Source organism: Heptranchias perlo, chromosome 37 (assembly GCF_035084215.1).
Source record: "Heptranchias perlo isolate sHepPer1 chromosome 37, sHepPer1.hap1, whole genome shotgun sequence".
Lineage (NCBI taxonomy): Eukaryota > Metazoa > Chordata > Chondrichthyes > Hexanchiformes > Hexanchidae > Heptranchias > Heptranchias perlo.
In genome coordinates this window covers 3,452,175-3,473,122 of record NC_090361.1, presented here as the reverse complement: position 1 = coordinate 3,473,122, position 20,948 = coordinate 3,452,175, and the positions used below count along the sequence as shown (strand labels likewise).

Here is a 20,948-nt window from a genome sequence, read left to right as displayed (position 1 = left end):
TATCTGTGATGGAGTAATAAAGTCAGTTCAGTGCACCTCCTCACATTTAGGGGTGGGGGGGAATTTCCTGGCTGTTTTCCAGTGCATTAGCGGCGTATAAACGGCACGGGAAATTTCTTTCGGAATGGGAATTGGGTGGAAGTCCATTTCCGCCCGTTTGACGCCATTAAAATGCTTCCCCCAAGTTCCCCTTCACTTTTTGAGCCTTCCCGTAATCTGTGCTCCAAATTAATTTGCGAATTGTCAAACTGAGGGCCAGTGGTGAAACAGCTGCAGGTTTCCTGGGGTTTGCACTCAGGGTAAGCTAGACTGAGATACATGGGGTATAGGAGCAGTGAGTTTCCTGGGTTTGCACTGCTGATGCACTCGGGGTAAGTTAGACTGAGATACATGGGGTACAGGAGCAGTGAGTTTCCTGGGGTTTGCACTGCTGATGCACTCGGGGTAAGTTAGACTGAGATACATGGGGTACAGGAGCAGTGAGTTTCCTGGGGTTTGCACTGCTGATGCACTCGGGGTAAGTTAGACTGAGATACATGGGGTACAGGAGCAGTGAGTTTCCTGGGTTTGCACTGCTGATACACTCGGGGTAAGTTAGCCTGAGATACATGGGGTACAGGATCTGCCAATATTATCTGATCAAGGTGGAAATTAGGGGTTTTTGAGCCTGACAAGTCTAGAGAGTTTAAACACTGATTTCTGGAGCTGGGAAACATTTTTTAAAGCCGTTTGGTTTTGGATTTCTGAGTACAATAACCTGCTCTTGCTTCACACAGGGTGGGCCCACCACCATATTTTGAGAACACCCAACTCCCGCCCACCCCCACCCTGCTACAGTCAGGGCGTCTCAGGATCAGGTATGGCATTCATCATGGGAACACTACTGTATGCCTTTATTCTGGAGGAGGACAGGATGGAGCTCAGGGGAGTCAGGTGCATTTAAGAAGGGTGCAGCCCATCAGTAGGGTTGCCAACCCTCCAGGATTGCCCTGGAGTCTCCAGGAATTGAAGATTAATCTCCAGGACACTGCTGCAAACAACCCAGGAGAGAAATCATAGGGGCATTAGAGAAAAATTGTGTTTTTCTTAATTTTCTTTGACTACTTTTATAAAAATATTGGAGATGGGAAAAAGTCTGTTTGATTGACAGCCAAGATTCATCCAATCAGGTAACGGAAAATCTGTTTGCTTTCCAATTGGCCGTGGGAAGGCGGGGCACTGTGAGGATGGACATGTCAGATGACCAATGGCGGGTGAGTGGGGGTAGGACAGTTGGAGACAGGAGGTCATGTGAGGAAACCTCACAGAATACGTCCAACCAGAGTTGGCAACACTACCGCCCTTGTAGCACCTCCCCCCATAAGATATACAGGCAGCACATGTCTTGTGAGGACCTTTCTGAGGAGTTGTTTTTCTTTATTCGTTCATGGGATGTGGGTGTCGCTGGCAAGGCCAGCATTTATTGCCCATCCCTAATTGCCCTTGAGAAGGTGGTGGTGAGCCGCCTTCTTGAACCACTGCAGTCCTTGTGGTGAAGGTTCTCCCACAGTGCTGTTAGGAAGGGAGTCCAGGATTTTGACTCAGCGATGATGAAGGAATGGCGATATATTTCCAAGTCGGGATGGTGTGTGACTTGGAGGGGAATGTGCAGGTGGTATTGTTCCCATGTGCCTGCTGCTCTTGTCCTTCTAGGTGGTAGAGGTAGTGGGTTTGGGGAGGTACTGTCGAAGAAGCCTTGGCGAGTTGCTGCAGTGCATCCTGTGGATTGTGGATAAGTAGAGTGCGCTTCAGCAAAGAGGCAATGAGACATCTCTTTGAGCTGCTGCAGGAAGATCCCAAGCCACACTTATCTGCCCGCACTGCTCGCTCAGTGGCTACAAAGGGTCATTTCAGGCGGCATGAAGGATCTAAGTGCCTTTAGCACAGGGAGCACTATGGGCCTGCATTTATGACTCTCTGAAGGCTCATGACCAGTGCTGTGAGGCTATTGCAAAAGCAAATAGAGTGTTAGGATGTATTGCCAGGACCATTAAATACAAAACAAAAAAAATACTTTGTATAAAGCATTGGCCATTTAGAATACTTGGTCCAATTTTGTTCCCCTCACGTGGTGGGTAATATAAAGGCCCTGGAAAAGGTTCAAAGGAGGGCCTGAAAATTAATACCTAATTTAAAGGCCTTTATTTGACATGATAGGCTTAGAGAGCTGGGTCTTGTTAGCCTAGAAAAGTGTCGGCTTCAAGGAGATTGGGTTTGAAGTCTCTAAAATATTGAAAGGATCAGATTCAGTCCATGTGGCTAGGTTATTTGAGTTAGATAGGTTCGGGAGGATCAGGGGACATGAGAATAAATGACATAAGCATCGAACTAGGTTGGATGTCAGGAGGTAGTTGTTTTCATAAAGAGTTGTTGATCTCAGCAACCAGTTATCAGCACAAGCAGTGTCTGTAATCACTCTAAAGGAAGCTGGAGGAGTTGCTGAGTGTGGTCCATATAACTATGTATGGATGGTGGGTGGTGTATTGGAGGAGGTGTCTACCAGTCATCATGTCTCTGGGAACTTCTTCGATCATCTTCGGGGGTCGGAGAGGAATTCCTCGAGTTTTTCCTAAATTGGCCTAAGATTTTTTTTTTCTTTCTCTCTGTGTTTTTGCCTCTCCCAGGAGACCGCGTGGCTGATTGGTGGGGGGAGGGGGGTAGATGGGGGTCACAAAAACAACTTGCATTTATATAGCGCCTTTAACATAGTAAAACACCCCCAGGGCACTTCACAGGAGCGATTATCAGACAGAATTTGACACCGAGCCACAAAAGGAGATATTAGGCCAGGTGATCAAAAGCTTGGTCAAAGAGGTAGGTTTTAAAGAGCATCTTATAGGAGGATGTGGAGATGCCGGTGATGGACTGGGGTTGACAATTGTAAACAATTTTACAACACCAAGTTATAGTCCAGCAATTTTATTTTAAATTCACAAGCTTTCGGAGATTTTCTCCTTCCTCAGGTAAATGTTTCAAGATCTCCTTGAAGCCTACGCATTTATACATATTGAATAATACATGGTGTTTACAGACTGCCTCTGCAACTGCCCGTTGCCAAGGCAATCACCGTGTTCAGACAGAGAGGTGTCATCTGCAGAACCCCCGAATACACATTCAACAAAAAAACAAACAGGGAAAAAAACAGAGAAAAAAAAGGAGAAAAAAAAAACAGAGAGAGAGGCAGAAACATCCGGAAGGCAGAGAGAGCCAGCAAATGACCCATTATATTAAAAACAGATAACATTTGTTAGGAGGAGAGAGAGGTGGAGAGGTTTAGGGAGGGAATTCCAGAGCTTAGGGCCTAGGCAGCTGAAGGCACGGCCACCAATGGTGGAGCAATTAAAATCGGGGATGCGCAAGAGGCCAGAATTAGAGTGCAGAGATCTTGGAGGGTTGTAGGGCTGGAGGAGGTTAGAGAGATAGGGAGGGGCGAGGCCATGGGGGGATTTTAAAACAAGGATGAGAATTTTAAAATTGAGGTGTTGCCCATTGCAGTTGTCTATTGTTATTCCTACATTTTAAAAAATATGATTACACCTATCTCCTTATTCTGACTTATAATTTGCAAGACACATTCCCTCTGGATCGACTAAATGGAATATTTTACTGCTGGTAATAAGCCATTATGGGATTTGGGATGTTCTGACTTGCCTTGGCAGGCCCGTTTCTGTCTGTGCAGTTTCTGCCTGCTGGCTGAATGCACAGTGATTGTACCCCTGGAGAGCTGGTTTCTAGAACTGAATCACAGTCTATCGCTTGAGTAGAGGTGCTGTTGCTAGGAGAACTTCAGATCCTGTATCCTCCTGTGCGCCATTGACCTATCATATCCTTTCCTGTGGCTCAGTGGGTAGCGTTCTTGCCTATGACTCGGAAGATTATGGGTTCAAGTTTCACTCTAGAGACTTGAGCATGTAATTGAGGCTTAATGCACCTAGTGCTGTACTGAGGGAGTGCTACACTATCAGAGGGGCAATAGCTGTGGGAAAGTTACATTGTTGGAGATGCTGTCCTTTGGATGAGATGTTAAACTGTAGGCCATATCTACCCTCTCAGGTGCATATAAAAGATCCTGTGATACTATTTTGGAGAAGAGCAGGGGGAGTTCTCCCCGGGTCCCAGCCAATATTTATCCTTCAACCAACATCACTAAAACAAATTACGTTGTCATTACCTTATTACTGTCTATGGGATCTTGCTGTGCGCAAATTGACTGCATTTCCTACATTACAACAGTGACTACGTGTCAAAAGTAAGTCATGAAAGGCGCTATATAAATGCAAGTTCTTTCTTCATTAATCAGCATCAGCATAATTGACAAATGGGAGTTTTAAAAGCGGGAAGTGAAACCCTGTTTAGCCCCACTCCAGCGCTTTCTACTAACTTCAAAAGCCGCCCAACAAGTTGAGGCAGTTTTGTTTCTCCTGTCACATGTTTTCTTTGTGAAAGTTTGACACTTTGTGAAGACGTATCTACCAAGACCGACAGATCGGGAGAAAAAGTTATACTTTAAACTTCTTTCTGGAATGAATTTCTCACAACTTTATCTCCTCTGTAAATAAAACAGAAACAAGAAAGTGTAAACCTTGTATTTCTGATTCTGTTCAAAAAAGAGGCAGAGCCAAGAAGAGAGTGAAATAAAGAAGTGCGTAGTTTAATGCAGGCAGTAAGTTGGGGAAATCCCTAAACTAGAAATGTGATTTATTTTATTGACTTGGTTAATGCTGCCAAGTTTCATTGGATTCACCCCACTCCCCCCTCCCAATCTTTAAGATGGACTCTTCCAAACATGTTTTAAAGTTAACCTCTGACTGGTAACTGGGTTGAGCAAAGTGTGTGGGGGGAGGACGAGAACTAGTGAGGCTGGAGGTGATGTCAGACTTCTAACAGGAAGGTGATTTAACTGTGGCAGAAGAGGCTGAGAGAGTGGGGCAGAGGCTGAGAGTGGGGACACTGCAACCAAGTGATGAAGAGAGCAACACAGTGAGTTGACGTGAAGTGAAACTGCGTGTTAAAGTGAAGGACTGACTGTTCCTTCCCACACTCTGAACACAGCTGCACCAGAGAACCTTGATTGGTGTGGTTTTTAAAAATCTCAATCTTATTCCGTTGAGTATTGCTGAAGTTTGCTCTCGTGGTTGACGATACAGCCTGAACTGTCTGTAGAGATTGTTTTATTGTAATTGTTTCTGCTCTCCATTTATTCGGCCTCCCCTTCTTTCTCACTCTATTCCTGTTAAAGGTGAACTTGTATGCATTGAGTAAAGTTCTGATCCGGTGTGAGGGGCTTTTATTGACTTGTGTGCCACAGTACTCAGCAATGCATTGGGATTCTGTCACCAATCGCTATTGCCGAGGGGCAGTGAGTTGTGTGCTGATTGTTGAGATATTAGCATAGGACAGGCAGCTTGGTTTGATTCTGGGTATGTACCTTGTGTTTGTGTGTCCTTTTTGTGGGTTTGCTATGTAGCACTGGCCATTTATCTTGTTTAAACAGTTGACACTCTGGACTGACTCGGGACTGTTATGGTGAGAGAGTTCGCAACTAATTAAAAGGATGTTTGCTGACTTTTGAAATGGACAAGGCTAGTTAAATATTATGCCAGAGAAGTACAACAACAACTTGCATTTATATAGTGCCTTTAACATGGTAAAACGTACCAAGGTGCTTCACAGGAGCGATTATCAAAAAAAAATTAACACCGGGCCACATAAGGAGATATTAGGGCAGCTTGGTCAAAGAGGTAGGTTTTAAGGAGCGTCTTAAAGGAGGAGAGAGAGGTGGAGAAGCAGAGAGGTTTAGGAAGGGAATTTCAGAGCTTAGGGCCTAGGGAGCTGAAGGCACGGCCACCAATGATGGAGTGATTAAAATCTGGGATGTGCAAGAGGCCAGAATTGGAGGAACGCAGAGATCTCGGAGGGTTGTAGGGCTGGAGGAGGTTACAGAGATAGGGATGGGCGAGGCCAGAGGGAGTTGAAAACAAGGATGAGAATTTTAAAATCGAGGTGTTCCCGGACCGGGAGCCAGTATAGGTCAGCGAGCACAGGGGGTGATGGGAGAATGGGACTTGGTGCGAGTTAGGATACGGGCAGCAGAGTTTTGGATGAGCTTAAGTTTATGGAGGGTGGAACATGAGAGGCCGGCCAGCAGAGCATTGGAATAGTCCAGTCTAGAGGTAACAAAGGCATGGATGAGGGTTTCAGCAGCAGATGAACTGAGGCAGGGACGGAGACGGGCGATGTTACGGAGGTGGAAGCAGGCGGTCTTGGTGATGGAGCAGATATGGGGTCGGAAACTCATCTCAGGGTCAAATAGGATGCCAAGGTTCAGCCTCAGACAGCGGCCAGGGAGAGGGATGGAGTCGGTGACTGGGGAACGGAGTTTGTGGCGGGGACCAAAGACAATGGCTTCGGTCTTCCCGATGTTTAGTTGGAGGAAATTTTTGCTCATGTCGGACAAGCAGTGTGACAAATGAGAGTCAGTGGAGGAGTCGCGGGAGGTGGTTGTGAGGTAGAGCTGGGTGTCGTCAGCGTACATGTGGAATCTGACGTTTTCGGATGATGTCGCCGAGGGGCAGCATGTGGATGAGAAATAGAAGGAGGCCCAGGATAGATCCTTGGAGGACTCCAGAGGTAACGATGCGGGAGTGGGAAGAGAAGCCATTGCAGGTGATTCTCTGGCTATGACTGGATAGATAGGAATGGAACCAGGCGAGGGCAGTCCCACCCAGCTGGACAACGGAGGAGAGGTGTCAGGAGGATGGTGTGGTCAACCATGTCAAAGGCTGCAGACAGGTCGAGAAGGATGAGGAGGGAGAGTTTACCACGGTCACAGTCACATAGGATGTCATTTGTGACTTTGATGAGGGCCGTTTCAGTACTGTGACAGGGTCTAAAACCTGATTGGAGGGATTCGAATATGGAGTTGCGGGAAAGATGGGCATGGATTTGGGAGGCGACAAGACATTCAAGGACTTTGGAGAGGAAAGGGAGGTTGGAGATGGGCCGGTAGTTTGCAAGGACGGAAAAGGTCAAGGGTGGGTTTTTTGAGGTACAAGTTCTGTGCTACACCTGTATGTTGCTCCCAGTGTAGCTTCAAATCACATACCCAGTTTCTACTATTTGTTATTAACTTGAAGAAAGCATGGGAAAAATATTTTGTCCGCCTTAGATTAGTGATAATGCTCTGAGTCCGAAACGTCCCAAGGCCCTTCACAGGAGTGTTATGAAACAGAAATTTGACACTGAGCCACGTAAGGAGATATTAGGACAGGTGACCAAAAGCTTGGTCAAAGAGGTAAGTTTTAAGGAGTGTTAAAGGAGGAGAGAGAGGCGGAGAGGTTTAGGGAGGGAATTCCAGAGCTTGGGGCCCAGGCAGCTGAAGGCACGGCCGCCAATGGTGGAGCGACTAAAATCAGGGATGCGTAAGAGGGAAGAATTGGAGGAGCGCAAAGATTTCGGAGGGTTGTAGGGCTGGAGGAGGTCAGAGATAGAGAGGGGCGAGGCCACGGAGGGATTTGAAAACGTGGATGGGAATATGAGGATTGCTGACTGGAAGAGAAAGCTTTAACCTGTTGATCTTCAATGATCTCATTGTTTTGCAGATGGCCGGCCACTGTTACTGGTACATGCTCTCTTCTTTGATTGTTGCCTGTTTTGTGTCGTCTGTGACCTCTGACATTTCCTGCTACAATGATGGTGGGCAGCCTGTTGATTGGTAAGTTAGGTCATTTGCTTTCCACATCTAGAACTTGTTCAACTAAAGACTGAGCTCTAAACATCGGGGCAGTGTTAGAAGTGACCTTTCTGATCAGCAAGAGTGACGTATAAATGGAACCTCCATTACCCACCGTAGTGGAAGGAGCTTTCTGATCAGATGGGAGGGAAGAGAGGGACCAATGTGCTTTGACAGCATGGGTTTCCACTTCAAAGGAAAAGTCAGAATTTGCCTTGTGCACTCAACATGTTGCAAAACACTTCCTGTGCAGTGAAGTACTCTTGCTTGAAGCTCTTGATTGTTTTTCAGTCTCGTCAGAGTCTCGTAGTATTTGATGTTTGTTGACTTACTGGGTTGTATTTTCTATATACTAATAATAAAAAAAGATGCATTTTCTATAACGATACCAATGTTTTCAATTGATCAGCTGTTAGGATAGGGGTCTCTGGAAACGCACGGGGGTCCTGAGGAACATGTGTGTATTTGCAGGGGGATTCCCAGAGAACATAAGAAACAGGAGCAGGAGTCGGCCATACGGCCCCTCGAGCCTGCTCCGCCGTTCAATAAGATCATGGCCGATCTTCGACCTCAACTCCACTGCCCCGCCCAATCCCCATATCCCTTGATTCCTCTAGAGTCCAGAAATCTATTAATCTCAGTCTTGAATATACTCAACGACTGAGCATTCACAGCCCATTGGGGTAGAGAATTCCAAAGATTCACCACCATCTGAGTGAAGAAATTTGTCCTCATCTCAGTCTTAAATGGCCGACCCCCTTATCCTGAGACTATGCCCCCTAGTTCTAGAGTGCCAGTGTCTGGGTCTGTTGTAGACAAATTGATAGAGATTGATTGCTATGATTAGCCAATAACTCCATTATCATTGTATCATGTGACTACCAGGATGGTGGTAGGCGATCTAGGTGGACCTTGGTCTATTCTCATCTAGCAAGTCCTGTATTCCTAACTGCCGTCCCCACTCCTCTGCAGTGTTAACAGGCAAGGATGTACATTATGTGCGATGTTTACTGAGACACCGTTTTTGAAGAAATCCACTGGTACCATGAAATAACGCCATTATTTTCTGAGTGACAAAGAGCTACAAAAATAAACCGCCTGAGTGACAATGAAGCTAAGAGAAAAGCAGAAGTTAAACATCAAACCTATCTTTCTGTTTCCTTATTATGCAACTGCTGGTTTTCTTGGACCTGTGATCAGTGACAATGTCCCACTGTTCCCATGTTCTCATTGAGGTTTGCGGATTTGAGCAGTGCCAGCATCACGTTCACCCCACGTGATCATTTAACCCGTTAATTCACTGGCGCAATCTTGTTTCATCATTTGGGAAGGAAACGTTCTCCAATTGCCCCATAACGAACTATTATTTTTTTCACAAAAAGCACTTGTACCAGTAACTCAGAATAACCCCACAAACTACTGCTGGAAAATGTGATGTACTGTCAGGCACTGCGTGTTATACAGCATGAACTGTCCTAGCGACCAGTACACTCCTCAAAGTGGGTCTCTATTAGCGCCCAAAGGGGGATGTTTGTGGGAGAACCTTCACCATCGGACTGCAGCGGTTCAAGAAGGCGTCTCACCACCAACTTCTCAAGGGCGATTAGGGATGGGCAATAAATGCCGGCCTTGCCAGCGGCGCCCACATCCTGAGAATGAATAATAATATTTTTTAAAGTTTGACTGTGTGATAGTGTAAAACGGGTGATAGCGAATCGGCAGCCTGTTTTACATCTCTCCCGAGTGACTTCAATGGAAATAAAAACAATGGGGAGAGAGGTAAACGGACTGCCGACTCACCCTCCCCCGTTTTACACTACCGCTCAAACTCAACCACCACCCACTTTCATTTCTGGGGCTCTGTATTGGTGCTAAGGACTTGACAGGTCAGGTACAGCGCAGCTGGATCCAAAGCAAAACTACCCCTACTCTGTCCCAACGCCATGTCTTAGGCCCAACCTCAGAAAAGCGACTCTACCACATTGGTGAGATGAGTTTCTGTTCCTCACTTTGGGGAAAGATTTTCTCTTGTGAACATTGTAACTGTTTATAAACAGCACACTTACGATTCTGGTGCAAAATGCACTGATGAAATCTTCCCCCTCGGAATAAGATTGCCAATGTGCTGCTGAACCGGGGGGGGGGGGGGGGGGGGGGATATTGTGATGTGTGCCCATGCTCGCCAGTGGTGGATCGAAACTGCCCAAGATCGAGTTATGTGGACAGCCGTCCCTTTTCCCTTTGCTGTTAACTTAGTTCTTCCCCCCCCTCTGCATTCAGGTTTATTATTTACAAGTTGCCTAAAGACGTTGATGGGAGTGGTTTAACATACATGTACATCGACTCCACAACTGGTGGCTGGAAACCTGGGAAATACTCAATGAATCAGACAGATGGAACTGTGGGAAGGACTTTGCAGCAGCTCTACGGAAGATCTACAAGTCAGGTAACTGGAGCGGTTGTTTATGCCACTGAGCTAGGATTGGAGGGGGAGGGGTGCGGGGGTGGGGGCGGGGCGGGGGGTTCACGAGTAAGGCCATACAGAGAACAATCACAAGGTCATCACTTTCGATATCGAGACTACGGGGAGATTGTTAACCAGCGTGGCGGAGTGCGGTCTGATATTCCTCTCCTTGGATTTGAGAAAGAAACAAAAGAAAGACTGGCATTTTATACAGTGCCTTTCACAACCTCAGAACGTCCCAGAGAACTTTGCAGCCAATGAAGTACTTTTTGTAGTGTAGTCACTGTTGTAATGTAGGAAACCTGGCATCCATTTTGCGCACAGCAAGATCCCACAATCAGCAATGAGATAAACGACCAGATCATCTGTTTTAGATGTTGGTTAAGGGATTAAATATTGGCCAAGGTCACAGGGAGAACTCCCCTGCTTGTTTTAGGTGTATCAGGAATTCTGCTTTCTGTTAATTGATCCTCGAGCTGACACCTGGGGAGGGGGATGAGGGAGGGGGGGTGGGGGGGAAGTAGATTTCTATTTTTTAAAATCGGAATTTTCAATGTACCTTGCTGTTTCCACCAGAATACATCACGATTTGCAGAAACATACAGTTATATTTTGAGGTGATTTATTGGCCATGTGGTGTGCGCCTGATGGACATTCCAACACACCGGACTGGTGTAGCGTAGTGGCCCCCTATGGCTGCCCTAAAAATGATCTAATTGCCCCATTTGTTCTTTCTCCCCCTCCCATCCAAATTCTTCATATGTGGTGGTACCTCTTAAAAATAAAAGCTTTAGGGCTGATGGGATAAGAGCAGGGGAGTGGGACGAATTGGATAGCTCTTTCAAAGAGCCAGCACAGGCATGATGGGCCAAATGGCCTCTTTCTGTGCTGTAGGATTTGGTAATTCCGCAATAGCTGAAGTCAGCAGAGGGTGGGGCGCTGGGGTGGGTCTTGTGCGAGGTGGGCGATGGGAGCGGTGTTATGGGGGCCAAACCCTGGGGGCTACTAGAGTTTTGTGTGGTTCGCCCACCCACCCCTTCAGCGCATTGGATTTGTCTGATTTGGAGTGGGCACCTGAGGAAGCTGTACCTCCTCCAAGAGTTGGGGACTGTAAGATGCTGGAAAGGGCCTCTGACAGAGGCCGCATGCTCTGTAATACTTATTTGGATTGGTAAATATCCAGATAGATTTCTTCCAAATCCTGATGAGCAAAAGAGAGAAATCTGTAAACTCCTTCAAGTTACGCTGATATCTCAGCCAGCAGTTGGACATTTTGCTGAAAGGACCCTGGTTTTCCAGCAATCATAAGGTTGCTGGTTAGATTTGTTTCTTTCCCCTCACCTCCCTAGACCAGGGGAGTCATAGAATCATAGAAACGGAAGGAGGCCATTTGGCCCATCGATTCTGTGCCAGCTCTATGCAAGAGCAATCCAGCTACTCCCACTCCCCCGCCCTATCTCCGTAGCCCTGCAAATTTTTTCCTTTCAAGTACTTATCCAGTTGCCTTTTGAAAACCATGATTGAATCTGCCTCCACCACCCCCTCGGGCAGTGCATTCCAGATCCTCACCACTCGCTGAGTGAAAATGTTTTTCCTCATGTCACCTTTGGGTCTTTTGCCAATCACTTTAAATCTATGTCCTCTGGTTCTTGACCCTTCCGCCAATGGGCACAGTTTCTCTGCATCTACTCTGTCTAGACCCTTCATGATTTTGAATACCTCTATCAAATCTCCTCTCAACCTTCTCTGTTCCAAGGAGAACAACCCCAGCTTCTCCAGTCTCTGTTACATCGTCAAAAAACTCTATCAGGTTAGTTAAACACGATTTGCCTTTAACAAATCTGTGCTGGCTTTCCCTAATCAATCCACCCTCATCCAAGTGACTGTTAATTCTGTCCCAGATTATCGTTTCTAAAAGTTTCCCCACTATTGAGGTTAAACTGACTGGCTTATAGTTTCTGGGTTTATCCTTATTCCCTTTTTTTGAACAAGGGTGTAACATTTGCAATTCTCCAGTCCTCTGGCACCACCCCCGTATCTAAGGATGTTTGGAAGATTATGGCCAGTACCTCCACAATTTCCACACTTACTTCCCTCAGCAATCCCCGAGTCAATGCCAGTTGTGGTTTGTATGGCTTGGTTGAACTCCCAGGAGGAAATCCCCTCTCCTTAATAAGCAGAATATTCACCATTGAATCATTTCCAAATCTGTCCTTTTTAAAAAAAAAATACACACACGTTTGGAACATAGGAACAGGAGGCCATTCAGCCCCTCGAGCCTGTTCCGCCATTCAATTAGATCATGGCTGATCTGTATCTTAACTCCATTTACCCGCCTTGGTTCTGTAACCCTTAATACCCTTGCCTTACAAAAATCTATTAATCTCAGTTTTGAAATTTTCAATTGACCCCCAACCTCAACAGCTTTTTGGGGGAGAGAGTTCCAGATTCCCACTCCCCTTTGTGTGAAGAAGTGCTTCCTGACATCACCCCTGAACGGCCTAGGTCTAATTTTAAGGTTATGCCCCCTTGTTCTGGACTCCCTCACCAGAGGAATTAGTTTCTCTCTATCTACCCTATCAAATCATTTAATCATCTTAAACACCTCAATTAGATCAGCCCTTAATCTTCTCTACTCAAGGGAATACAAGCCTAGTCTATGCAACCTGTCCTCGTAATTTAACCCTTTTAGCCCCGGTATCGCTCTGTTTGGACAGATGGGCACAGTGTAGCTTGAGATAACGTGGGAGCTGTGACGATAACGTACTTGTTTCAGGAGAAAGAGCTGTGACTTTGTTTGGGTGCCGTATGGCTGGGCTGGGAATACTCTCTGTATCATGCAGCAAACTGAAGCCACGTTTTCAGAGGGGCTGGAAAGCAGTTAGGAAGCACCTCTTGACTCTGGATGCCTGGAGTTAATAGGTTGCTTAGAGGCAGTAAGAAGCAGTTGGGAGGATTTCTACATTCATTCCTGTATTCTGTTTTTCCAGAGTAAAGATGTGGCATATGTACTCTACAATGATCAGTTCAGTGTCGACTCCATTACTTACGGTGGCCATACTAAAGGTGATGAGCAAAGACCATGTTGTGATGTTTCCTCTCATGCTCCAGGCCGCAGATCTCTCCACAAGCAACACCAACAATCCTCGATAGGCCAGCGAGCTTGTTTAAAATGGGCTGGGATACAGGGCTGTTTTTTTCCAAGCTTTCTGGCGCTCTGTCTCTGTTGTGTTGCTGCACATGTGCTTAATAAATGTGATTGATTAATGGATTTTGTAAAAGTGTTCCTCCTGTGTTCGGTGTCAGCTGTGGCTCACTGGTTAGCAAGCTTGCCTCTGAGTCAGAAAGTCGTGGGTTCAAGTCCCACTCCAGAGACTTAAGCACAAAATCTAGGCTGACACTCCCAGTGCAGTACTGAGGGAATGCTGCACTGTCGGAGTGCCGTCCTTCGGAGGAAGTTAAACCCTGCTCTCTAGGGTGGAGGTAAGATCCCACAGCCACTATTTGAAGAACAGTGGGGTTCTCTCCAGTGTCCTGAGCCAATATTTATCCCTCAAATCAACATCACTAAAAAAAACAGATTACCTGGTCATTATCTCATTGCTGTTTGTGGGAGCTTGCTGTGCACAAATTAGCTGCAATATTTCAAACATTACAAAAGTACTTAATTGGCTATAAAGCACTTTGGGATGTCTTGAGGTAGAGATAGGTGCTATACAAATGCAAGTTCCTTCTTTCTGTGTGATTTAGATTTGGGGAACTGCATTCAGGCCACTGTCTCAGGCTGAACCAGACTGTTCGAAACCTTGGCGTCCTTTTTGACCCTGAGCTGAACCTCCAAACCCATATCACCTCCATCACTAAGACCACCTACTTCCACCTCTGTAATATCACCTGTCTCCGCCCTGCCTCAGCCCATCTGCTGCAAAAACCCTCATCCATGCTTTAGTTACCTCCAGACTTGATTATTCCAATGCTCTCCTGACCAGCCTCCCACCTTCCACCCTCCATAAACTTCAGCTCATCCAAAAATCTGCTGCCCGTACCCTGTCCTGCACCAAGTCCCGTTCACCCATCACCCCTGTGCTCACTGACCTACACTGGCTCCAGGTCCGGCAGGACCTTGATTTTTAAAATTCTTATCCTGTTTTCAAATCCCTCCATGGCCTCGCCCCTCCCTATCTCTGTGACCTCCTCCAGCACTACAACCCTCAGAGATCTCTACCCTCCTCCAATTCTTGCCTCTTGCTCATCCCCGATTTTCCTTCCGCCCACCATTGGCGGCCGTGCCTTCAGCTGTCAAGGCCCCAAGGTCTGGAATTCCCTCCCTAAACCTCTCTACCTCTCTCTCTACCTTTAAGATGCTCCTTAGAACCAACCTCTTTACCAAGCTTTTGGTCACTTGTCCTAATATCTCATGTGGCTTGGAGACAAATTTTGTTTGATAACGTTCCTGTGAAGCATCTTGGGACTTTTTACTACGTTAAAGGCGCTATATAAATGCAAATTATTGTTATATTCCTCACATACCCCATTGAGTCCAGAATTCAAACCTATGACAGGATGTGAATCCTTTATGTTGCCTCTGTCATTAGATTTGAGTATTTCAGCTATGGGTATTTTTTCACTTATTAACTGCCAGCCCAGACAGTGTGTGTTTATCGGTGTTTATTTTCTTCCTAAAATCAGGAGTTGTACTTTTGGATCAGAAACAAGGCTTTTGGTTGATTCACAGCACTCCGCACTTTCCACCAAGAACTGACGAGAGCTATTCCTGGCCACACAATGGATTACGAAATGGACAATCGTTCCTCTGTGTTACGTACCCATATTCCCAGTTCAAGGAAATTGGTAAGGAGATTGCTCAGCAAGTGTTGTTTCGTTTTCTTTAAAATAGTGCAAAGCTGGTGAATGTACTGCCCAGGAAGGCGCCAGGTTTGATCCCTGATCCACGAGTTAGCTGGGATGGTGGAGCGCTAGAATTAGTCTCCAAACTCCTGGGCTAGGGTGGGGGCAAAAGAATCTCAATCAATATTCATTGGCCGGGTACCTGTCGTCCGAGAGGTCTGCTGCGTAAGCTGATCTGATGCCCCCTCTGGTTGAATAGCCTGTTGATCCTCAGTGTCGAGACTGATCAGTGAACCTCTTTACCCGGTGAGTGGTGAGAATGTAGAACTCGCTACCATAAGGAGCAGTTGAGTCAAATAGCATAGATGCCTTTAAGGGGAAGCTAAATTAGTACATGAAGGAGAAAGGAATAGAAGGATATGCTAATAGGTGAGATGAAGTAAGGTGGGAGGAGGCTTATGTGGAGCATAAACACTGGCATAGACCAGTTGGGCCGAATGGCCTGTTTCTGTGCTGTAAAATTCTATGTAAGGTACCTGACACCTTTTGAGACTCCAACGTTCTGGAGGGAGAAACATAAAGAGCCCAAGAAAGGAGAGGGAGAAAAAATTCCCCCCCCCCCCCCCCCCCACACAAAGAAAAAAGAGCATCTCTCGTTCCCTGAATTGGCCTTTACTTTGTTTGTGTGTTTGTCCATTAAAGGATTGCGCTGTTGTGAAAGTTTCCTGAGGTGTCTGACTTACCCCCTGAACGTTGCCTTTCTGTAGGTACGCAGTTGTTGTACAACAATCCCCACGTCTACGATCATTCGATACCGCCCGCCTTTGCTGGAGATCTAGTGAATCTCAGCAAGGCAGCGGTTGGAGAACACGTGAAGGCTCCTCCCTGGAAGCGCGAGGTGACCCTTTCATCGGCAGCGGGGAAGCAGTTCATCAGTTTTGCAAAGTACAGGAAATTTGGAGACGGTAATGTATTTTCTGCATAGAAACATAGAAAATAGGAGCAGGAGTAGGCCATTCAGCCCTTCGGGCCTGCTCCACCATTCAAATTGATCATGGCTGATCGTCTAATTCAGTACCCTGTTCCCGCTTTTTCCCCATATCCCTTGATCCCTTTAGCATTAAGAAATATATCTATCTCCTTCTTGAATACATCTAATGACTTGGCCTCCACTGCCTTCTGTGGTGGAGAATTCCACAGGTTCACCACCCTCTGAGTGAAGAAATTTCTCCTCATCTCAGTTCAAAATGGCATACCCCGTATCCTGAGACTGTGACCCCTGGTTCTGGACTCCCCAGCCATCGGGAACATCCTCCCTGCATCTAGTCTGTCTAGTCCTGTAAGAATTTTATATGTTTCGATGAGATCACCTCTCGTTCTTCTAAACTCTAGTGAATATAGGCCTAGTCGACCCAATCTCTCCTCATACGTCAGTCCTGCCATCCCAGGAATCAGTCTGGTAAACCTTCGTTGCACACCCTCCGTGGCAAGGACATTGGCGCTGCAGAGCCCTCTTCTCACCCTCTCTCAGGTTGATTCCTGACTCTGCCCTCTCCAAGTCTCAAGCATCGCCCTTGCAAACCGTCTCAGCCACTTTCAGTTTAAATGTGTTCCGTTCATGTTTTAGAAGGAAAAATAATTGTTTGCCTGTACCTCCTGTGAAGCTTAAATTTCCACACACACCTCTCTCGATTCTGCTTCAAACATCTGTTAAAAGATTCTTTGCCTGAGTTCTACTGTTCTGTGGAGCGTACCTTCATTTTTTCTTTTGTCCCTGCATCGAAATCCTTATTAAGATAATCGGCAAAAGAACCAGAGGGGAGATGAGGTAAATTTTTTTTATGCAGCGAGTTGTTATGATCTGGAATGCGCTGCCTGAAAGGGCGGTGGAAGCAGATTCAATAGTAACTTTCATAAGGGAATTGGATAAATACTTGTAGAATAGAATCACAGAATGATACAGCACAAAAGGAGGCCATTCGGCCCACTGTGCCTGTGCCAGCTGTTTGAAAGAGCAATCCAATTAGTCCCACTTCCCCCATAGCCCTGCAAATTTTCCCCCTTCAAGTATTTATCCAATTCCCTTTTGAAAGTTACTATTGACTCTGCTTCCATCACCCTTTCAGGCAGCGCATTCCAGATCATAACAACTCACTGCGTCAACTCTCCCCTCTTGTTCTTTTGCCAATTACCTTAAATCTGTGGCCTCTGGTTACTGAACCTCCTGCCACTGGAAACAGTTTCTCCTTATTTACTCGATCAAAACCCCTACATGATTGTGAACACCTCTATTAAATCTCCCCTTGATGTTCTCTGCTGTAATGAGAACAACCCCAGCTTCTCCAGTGTCTCCACGTAGCTGAATTTATGTGTTGAATACTTCAGCAGTTTTGTCACTTTAGCTGTTTTAATTCTGCCCCTCTCCCCACCCCCTTTTACACTTTTGGGGTTCTAACACAAAGTCTAATCCTATCATTAGGGGATGGAACAGGAAGTATTACATAGAATTACGTAGCATTTATAGCCATTTGGCCCAACTGGTTTCTGCTGGTGTTTATGCTCCACACGAGCCTCCTCCCTCCCCTCTTCATCTCACCCTATCAGCATATCCTTCTATTCCTTTCTCCCTCATGTGTTTATCGAGCTTCCCCTTAAATGCCTCTATGTTATTCACCTTAACTACTCCTTGTGGTAGCGAGTTCCATATTCTCACCACTCTCTGGGTAAAGAAGTTTCTCCTGAATTCCCTATTGGATTCATTAGTGACTATCTTATATTAATGGCACCTAGTTTTGGATGAACCAGGCCGAGTTCCCATTGTCACTGCTATATCACCATCTTCTTGTACGTTACAGATTTGTATTCTGGCTGGGTGGCGGGCTTTTTCCAGAGTGACCTGTTGGTTGAGACCTGGCCGAATTCTGCGCACACCAGCCCATCCAACTGCACCATGAACTACGCGGTGTTCAACGTCAGGAGAATTAAATTCACCGCCGAGATCAGCTTCAAGAGGCGCGTGGATCACTCCAAATGGTGCGTGACACAATCAGACAGAGACGTTAAGTGGACCTGTATCGGGGATATCAACCGGGATCAAGCACAGGAGCACCGAGGGGGAGGAACTGTCTGTACCGATGACCCAGTTGTCTGGGATTCTTTCTCTAGACTAGTTGCATCCTGTGAGTTTTGCCAGTGTTCTTGCAGTGAGGAGCAAAGGAGGAATGTCTGAGCTGGGGTTTGGATGATGGTGTCGGGGATGGGGGGAAAATCATAAATGTGCAATGGCTCGTTTTCCTTTTGCTTTTGTGAGTCCGGGTTTATCGAGCTGCTTCATATATTAGTACACGGAGAGTGTCCCGAATACTGGTAGAGTGCTGGAATCCCAGCCAGCGAGCACCAGATCGTATCCAGTCTTGACTGTCATTGACGACGGCCATGAGATTTTCTTTCAGGTCTGTCTTTCGGATGAGACGTTAAACCGAGGCCCTGTCTGCCCTCTCGGGTGGACGTAAAAGATCCCACGGCACTATTTCTAAGAGAAGGCGAATTCTCCCCCAGTGTCCTGGCCAATATTGATCCCTCAACCAACATCACAAAAAACATTATCTGGTCGGTGCTGTTTCTGGGATCTTGCTGTGCGCAAATTGGCTGCCGTGTTTCCTATATTACTACACTTCAAAAAGTACTTCATTAGCTGTAAAACGCTTTGGGACGTCCTGAGGTCGTGAAAGGCGCTATATAAATGCAAATCCTTTCTTTCTATCACCGTCCGATCCCTGTTCGTTTTCTCTGGCTCCGTACCCTGCTATTGGGCTTTAAGGTGAAACACAAAGGCCGTGTTGAATGGTCCCAACAGCCTCTTGTCACTGCGGCATGTCTGCTCCTCATATTGGTGATTCCAGGGACACCTTGGATCCCAGTTATACTGCCCTACCATGCTGCCTGCTTCAGGAAGGTCATTATAACTAATGCCGGTTTTACCAAACAGTATTTACCCCCCACCAAGAAGGTTGGGGGGTTGCAGCCCACCCCCTCTTCCCCGCGCTCCCCAACAGACCTGTCCCGGGTCAGTCAGCACCAGGCACTCGAGTGCCTCAGTGTTGGAGTTCCTTTCCTTTTCTGTGGTGCTACTCCCCACCGCAGTGTGCTGAGATTGGAGATGATTATCTGGCCATGGTGCACTTCTGCTCTAGGTCACTGGTTTGAATACTACTGAACACTGTCCTCTACAAATATGTCATTTAATTTGTTGTACTAAATCTTCTTGCCTGAATCATCATTAAATTGTAACCTGTTGGGTGCTGTGTAACAAAATATATCCTGTTTGTAACCTCAGTATTGACCTGGTATCTTGTTTTTGGTCTGGTTTTATTTGTTTTACTTTCTATAAATTAAATTTCAAATGTACTAAAGCGTTAATAGGAACAGGAGTAGGCTATTTAGCCCCTTGAGCCTGTTCCGCCATTCAATTTGATCATGGCTGATCTGTATCTTAACTCCATCTACCCGCCTTGGTTCCGTAACCCTTAATACCCTTACCTAACAAAAATCTAACCATCTCAGTTTTGAATTTTTCAATTGACCCCCAGCCTCAAAAGCTTTTTTGGGAAAAGAGTTCCAGATTTCCACTCCCCTTTGTGTGAAGAAGTGCTTCCTGACATCACCCCTGAACGGCCAAGCTCTAATTTTAAGGTTATGCCCCCTTGTTCTGGACTCTCCCACCAGAGGAAATAGTTTCTCTCTCTCTCTCTCTCTCTACCCTATCAAACCCTTTAATCATCTTAAACACCTCAGTTAGATCACTCCTTAATCTTCTATGCTCAAGGAAGTACAAGTCTGGTCTATGCAACCTGTCCTCATAATTTAACCCTTTTCGCCCCGCTATTATTCTGCTAAATTTATGCTGCTACCCCTCCAAGGCCAATATACCTTTCCTGAGATGTGGTGCCCAGAACGGAACGCAGTACTTGGGCAGGAACTCGTTAGTGGATGGACTATTTTATCGAACAAGCATCGTACCTGAAATTTCGAGATGTGATCCCGCTCGAGTAGAACCTAGTGGTGCCAGTCGATTTTCCCCAATTCTTGTGTATTTAAAGGGCAGAACGTCGCTTCACAAAATATCAGTGGCAACGAGTGGTTTATTTCCCCATAAGTCACTGGTCCTCACTTTGTGCCTACATGGAAGAAAAAATAAACTTTAGATTAAATTAATTTTCTTGCTTGAGTTGTGCAAATTGTGGCCAAGTTTACTGGTGTGGGTTTGGTGCAGGTGACAGAGCGATGTGCCTGTGGAGCCATTGAAATTTTTTTTTTCAAAAAAGATCAACTCTTTGTGGTGAATTTTGTACTCGAAGTGGTCATGCTGAGAAAGTGAATACTTTCCTATTCAGTGCACCACATTCACATCAAACTTTTTCCATGTCCCACACCATCTGTCCTGTGGCTTTTCTCAGTTGGTAGCACTCTTTTTAGTCAGAAGGTCATGGGTTCAAGCCCCACTCCAGGACTTGGGCCCATAACCTAGGCAGACACGGAGGGGGTGCCGCATTGTCACAGGTGCCAGATGAGTCCTTTAACCGAGGCCCCCTCTAACTGTTAAGGTGGATGTAAAAGATTCCATGATACTATTCAAAGAAGAACAGGGGAGTTCTCCCCGTGTCCTGGCTAACATTTATCCCTCAACCAACATCACCAAAAAACAGATTAGCTGTCCACAAATCTCATTGTTGTTTGTGGGACCATGCTGTGTGATAATTGTTTGTCGACATAACTACAGTGACTGCCCTTCAAAAGTAATCCATTGGCTCTGAAATGCTTTGGGACGTCCCGAGTACGTGAAAGATGCTATATAAGTGCAAGTTC

The 20,948-nt window shown here is 46.1% G+C and overlaps 1 protein-coding gene across 3 annotated transcripts; it reads left to right on the top strand.

Annotated features, from left to right (window-relative positions):
* The first annotated feature begins 4,854 nt into the window (after window positions 1-4,854).
* LOC137304402 (deoxyribonuclease-2-alpha-like) lies at window positions 4,855-20,297 on the top strand. Of its 3 annotated transcripts, none has more exons than XM_067972981.1 (7): window positions 4,855-5,019; window positions 7,641-7,753; window positions 10,052-10,217; window positions 13,226-13,301; window positions 14,925-15,086; window positions 15,851-16,048; window positions 17,939-20,297. In XM_067972981.1, exons 2-7 carry the CDS (start codon window positions 7,641-7,643, stop codon window positions 18,310-18,312), a joined length of 1,089 nt encoding a protein of 362 aa, XP_067829082.1. In that variant the 5' UTR covers window positions 4,855-5,019; the 3' UTR covers window positions 18,313-20,297. The 3 variants fall into 3 exon arrangements, with proteins under 3 accessions (XP_067829082.1, XP_067829084.1, XP_067829083.1); XM_067972983.1 differs by having other exon boundaries at window positions 4,912-4,930; XM_067972982.1 differs by lacking the exon at window positions 4,855-5,019 and adding an exon at window positions 5,033-5,113.
* The last annotated feature ends 651 nt before the right edge of the window (window positions 20,298-20,948 follow it).

Bases quoted from the DNA above. Each gene is read 5' to 3' on its own strand.
- LOC137304402 (XM_067972981.1), top strand. From the start codon at position 7,641: ATGGCCGGCCACTGTTACTGGTACATGCTCTCTTCTTTGATTGTTGCC. The intron at 7,754-10,051 runs GTAAGTTAGGTC...CTCTGCATTCAG, and splicing joins GGTGGGCAGCCTGTTGATTG to GTTTATTATTTACAAGTTGC. The intron at 10,218-13,225 runs GTAACTGGAGCG...CTGTTTTTCCAG, and splicing joins ACGGAAGATCTACAAGTCAG to AGTAAAGATGTGGCATATGT.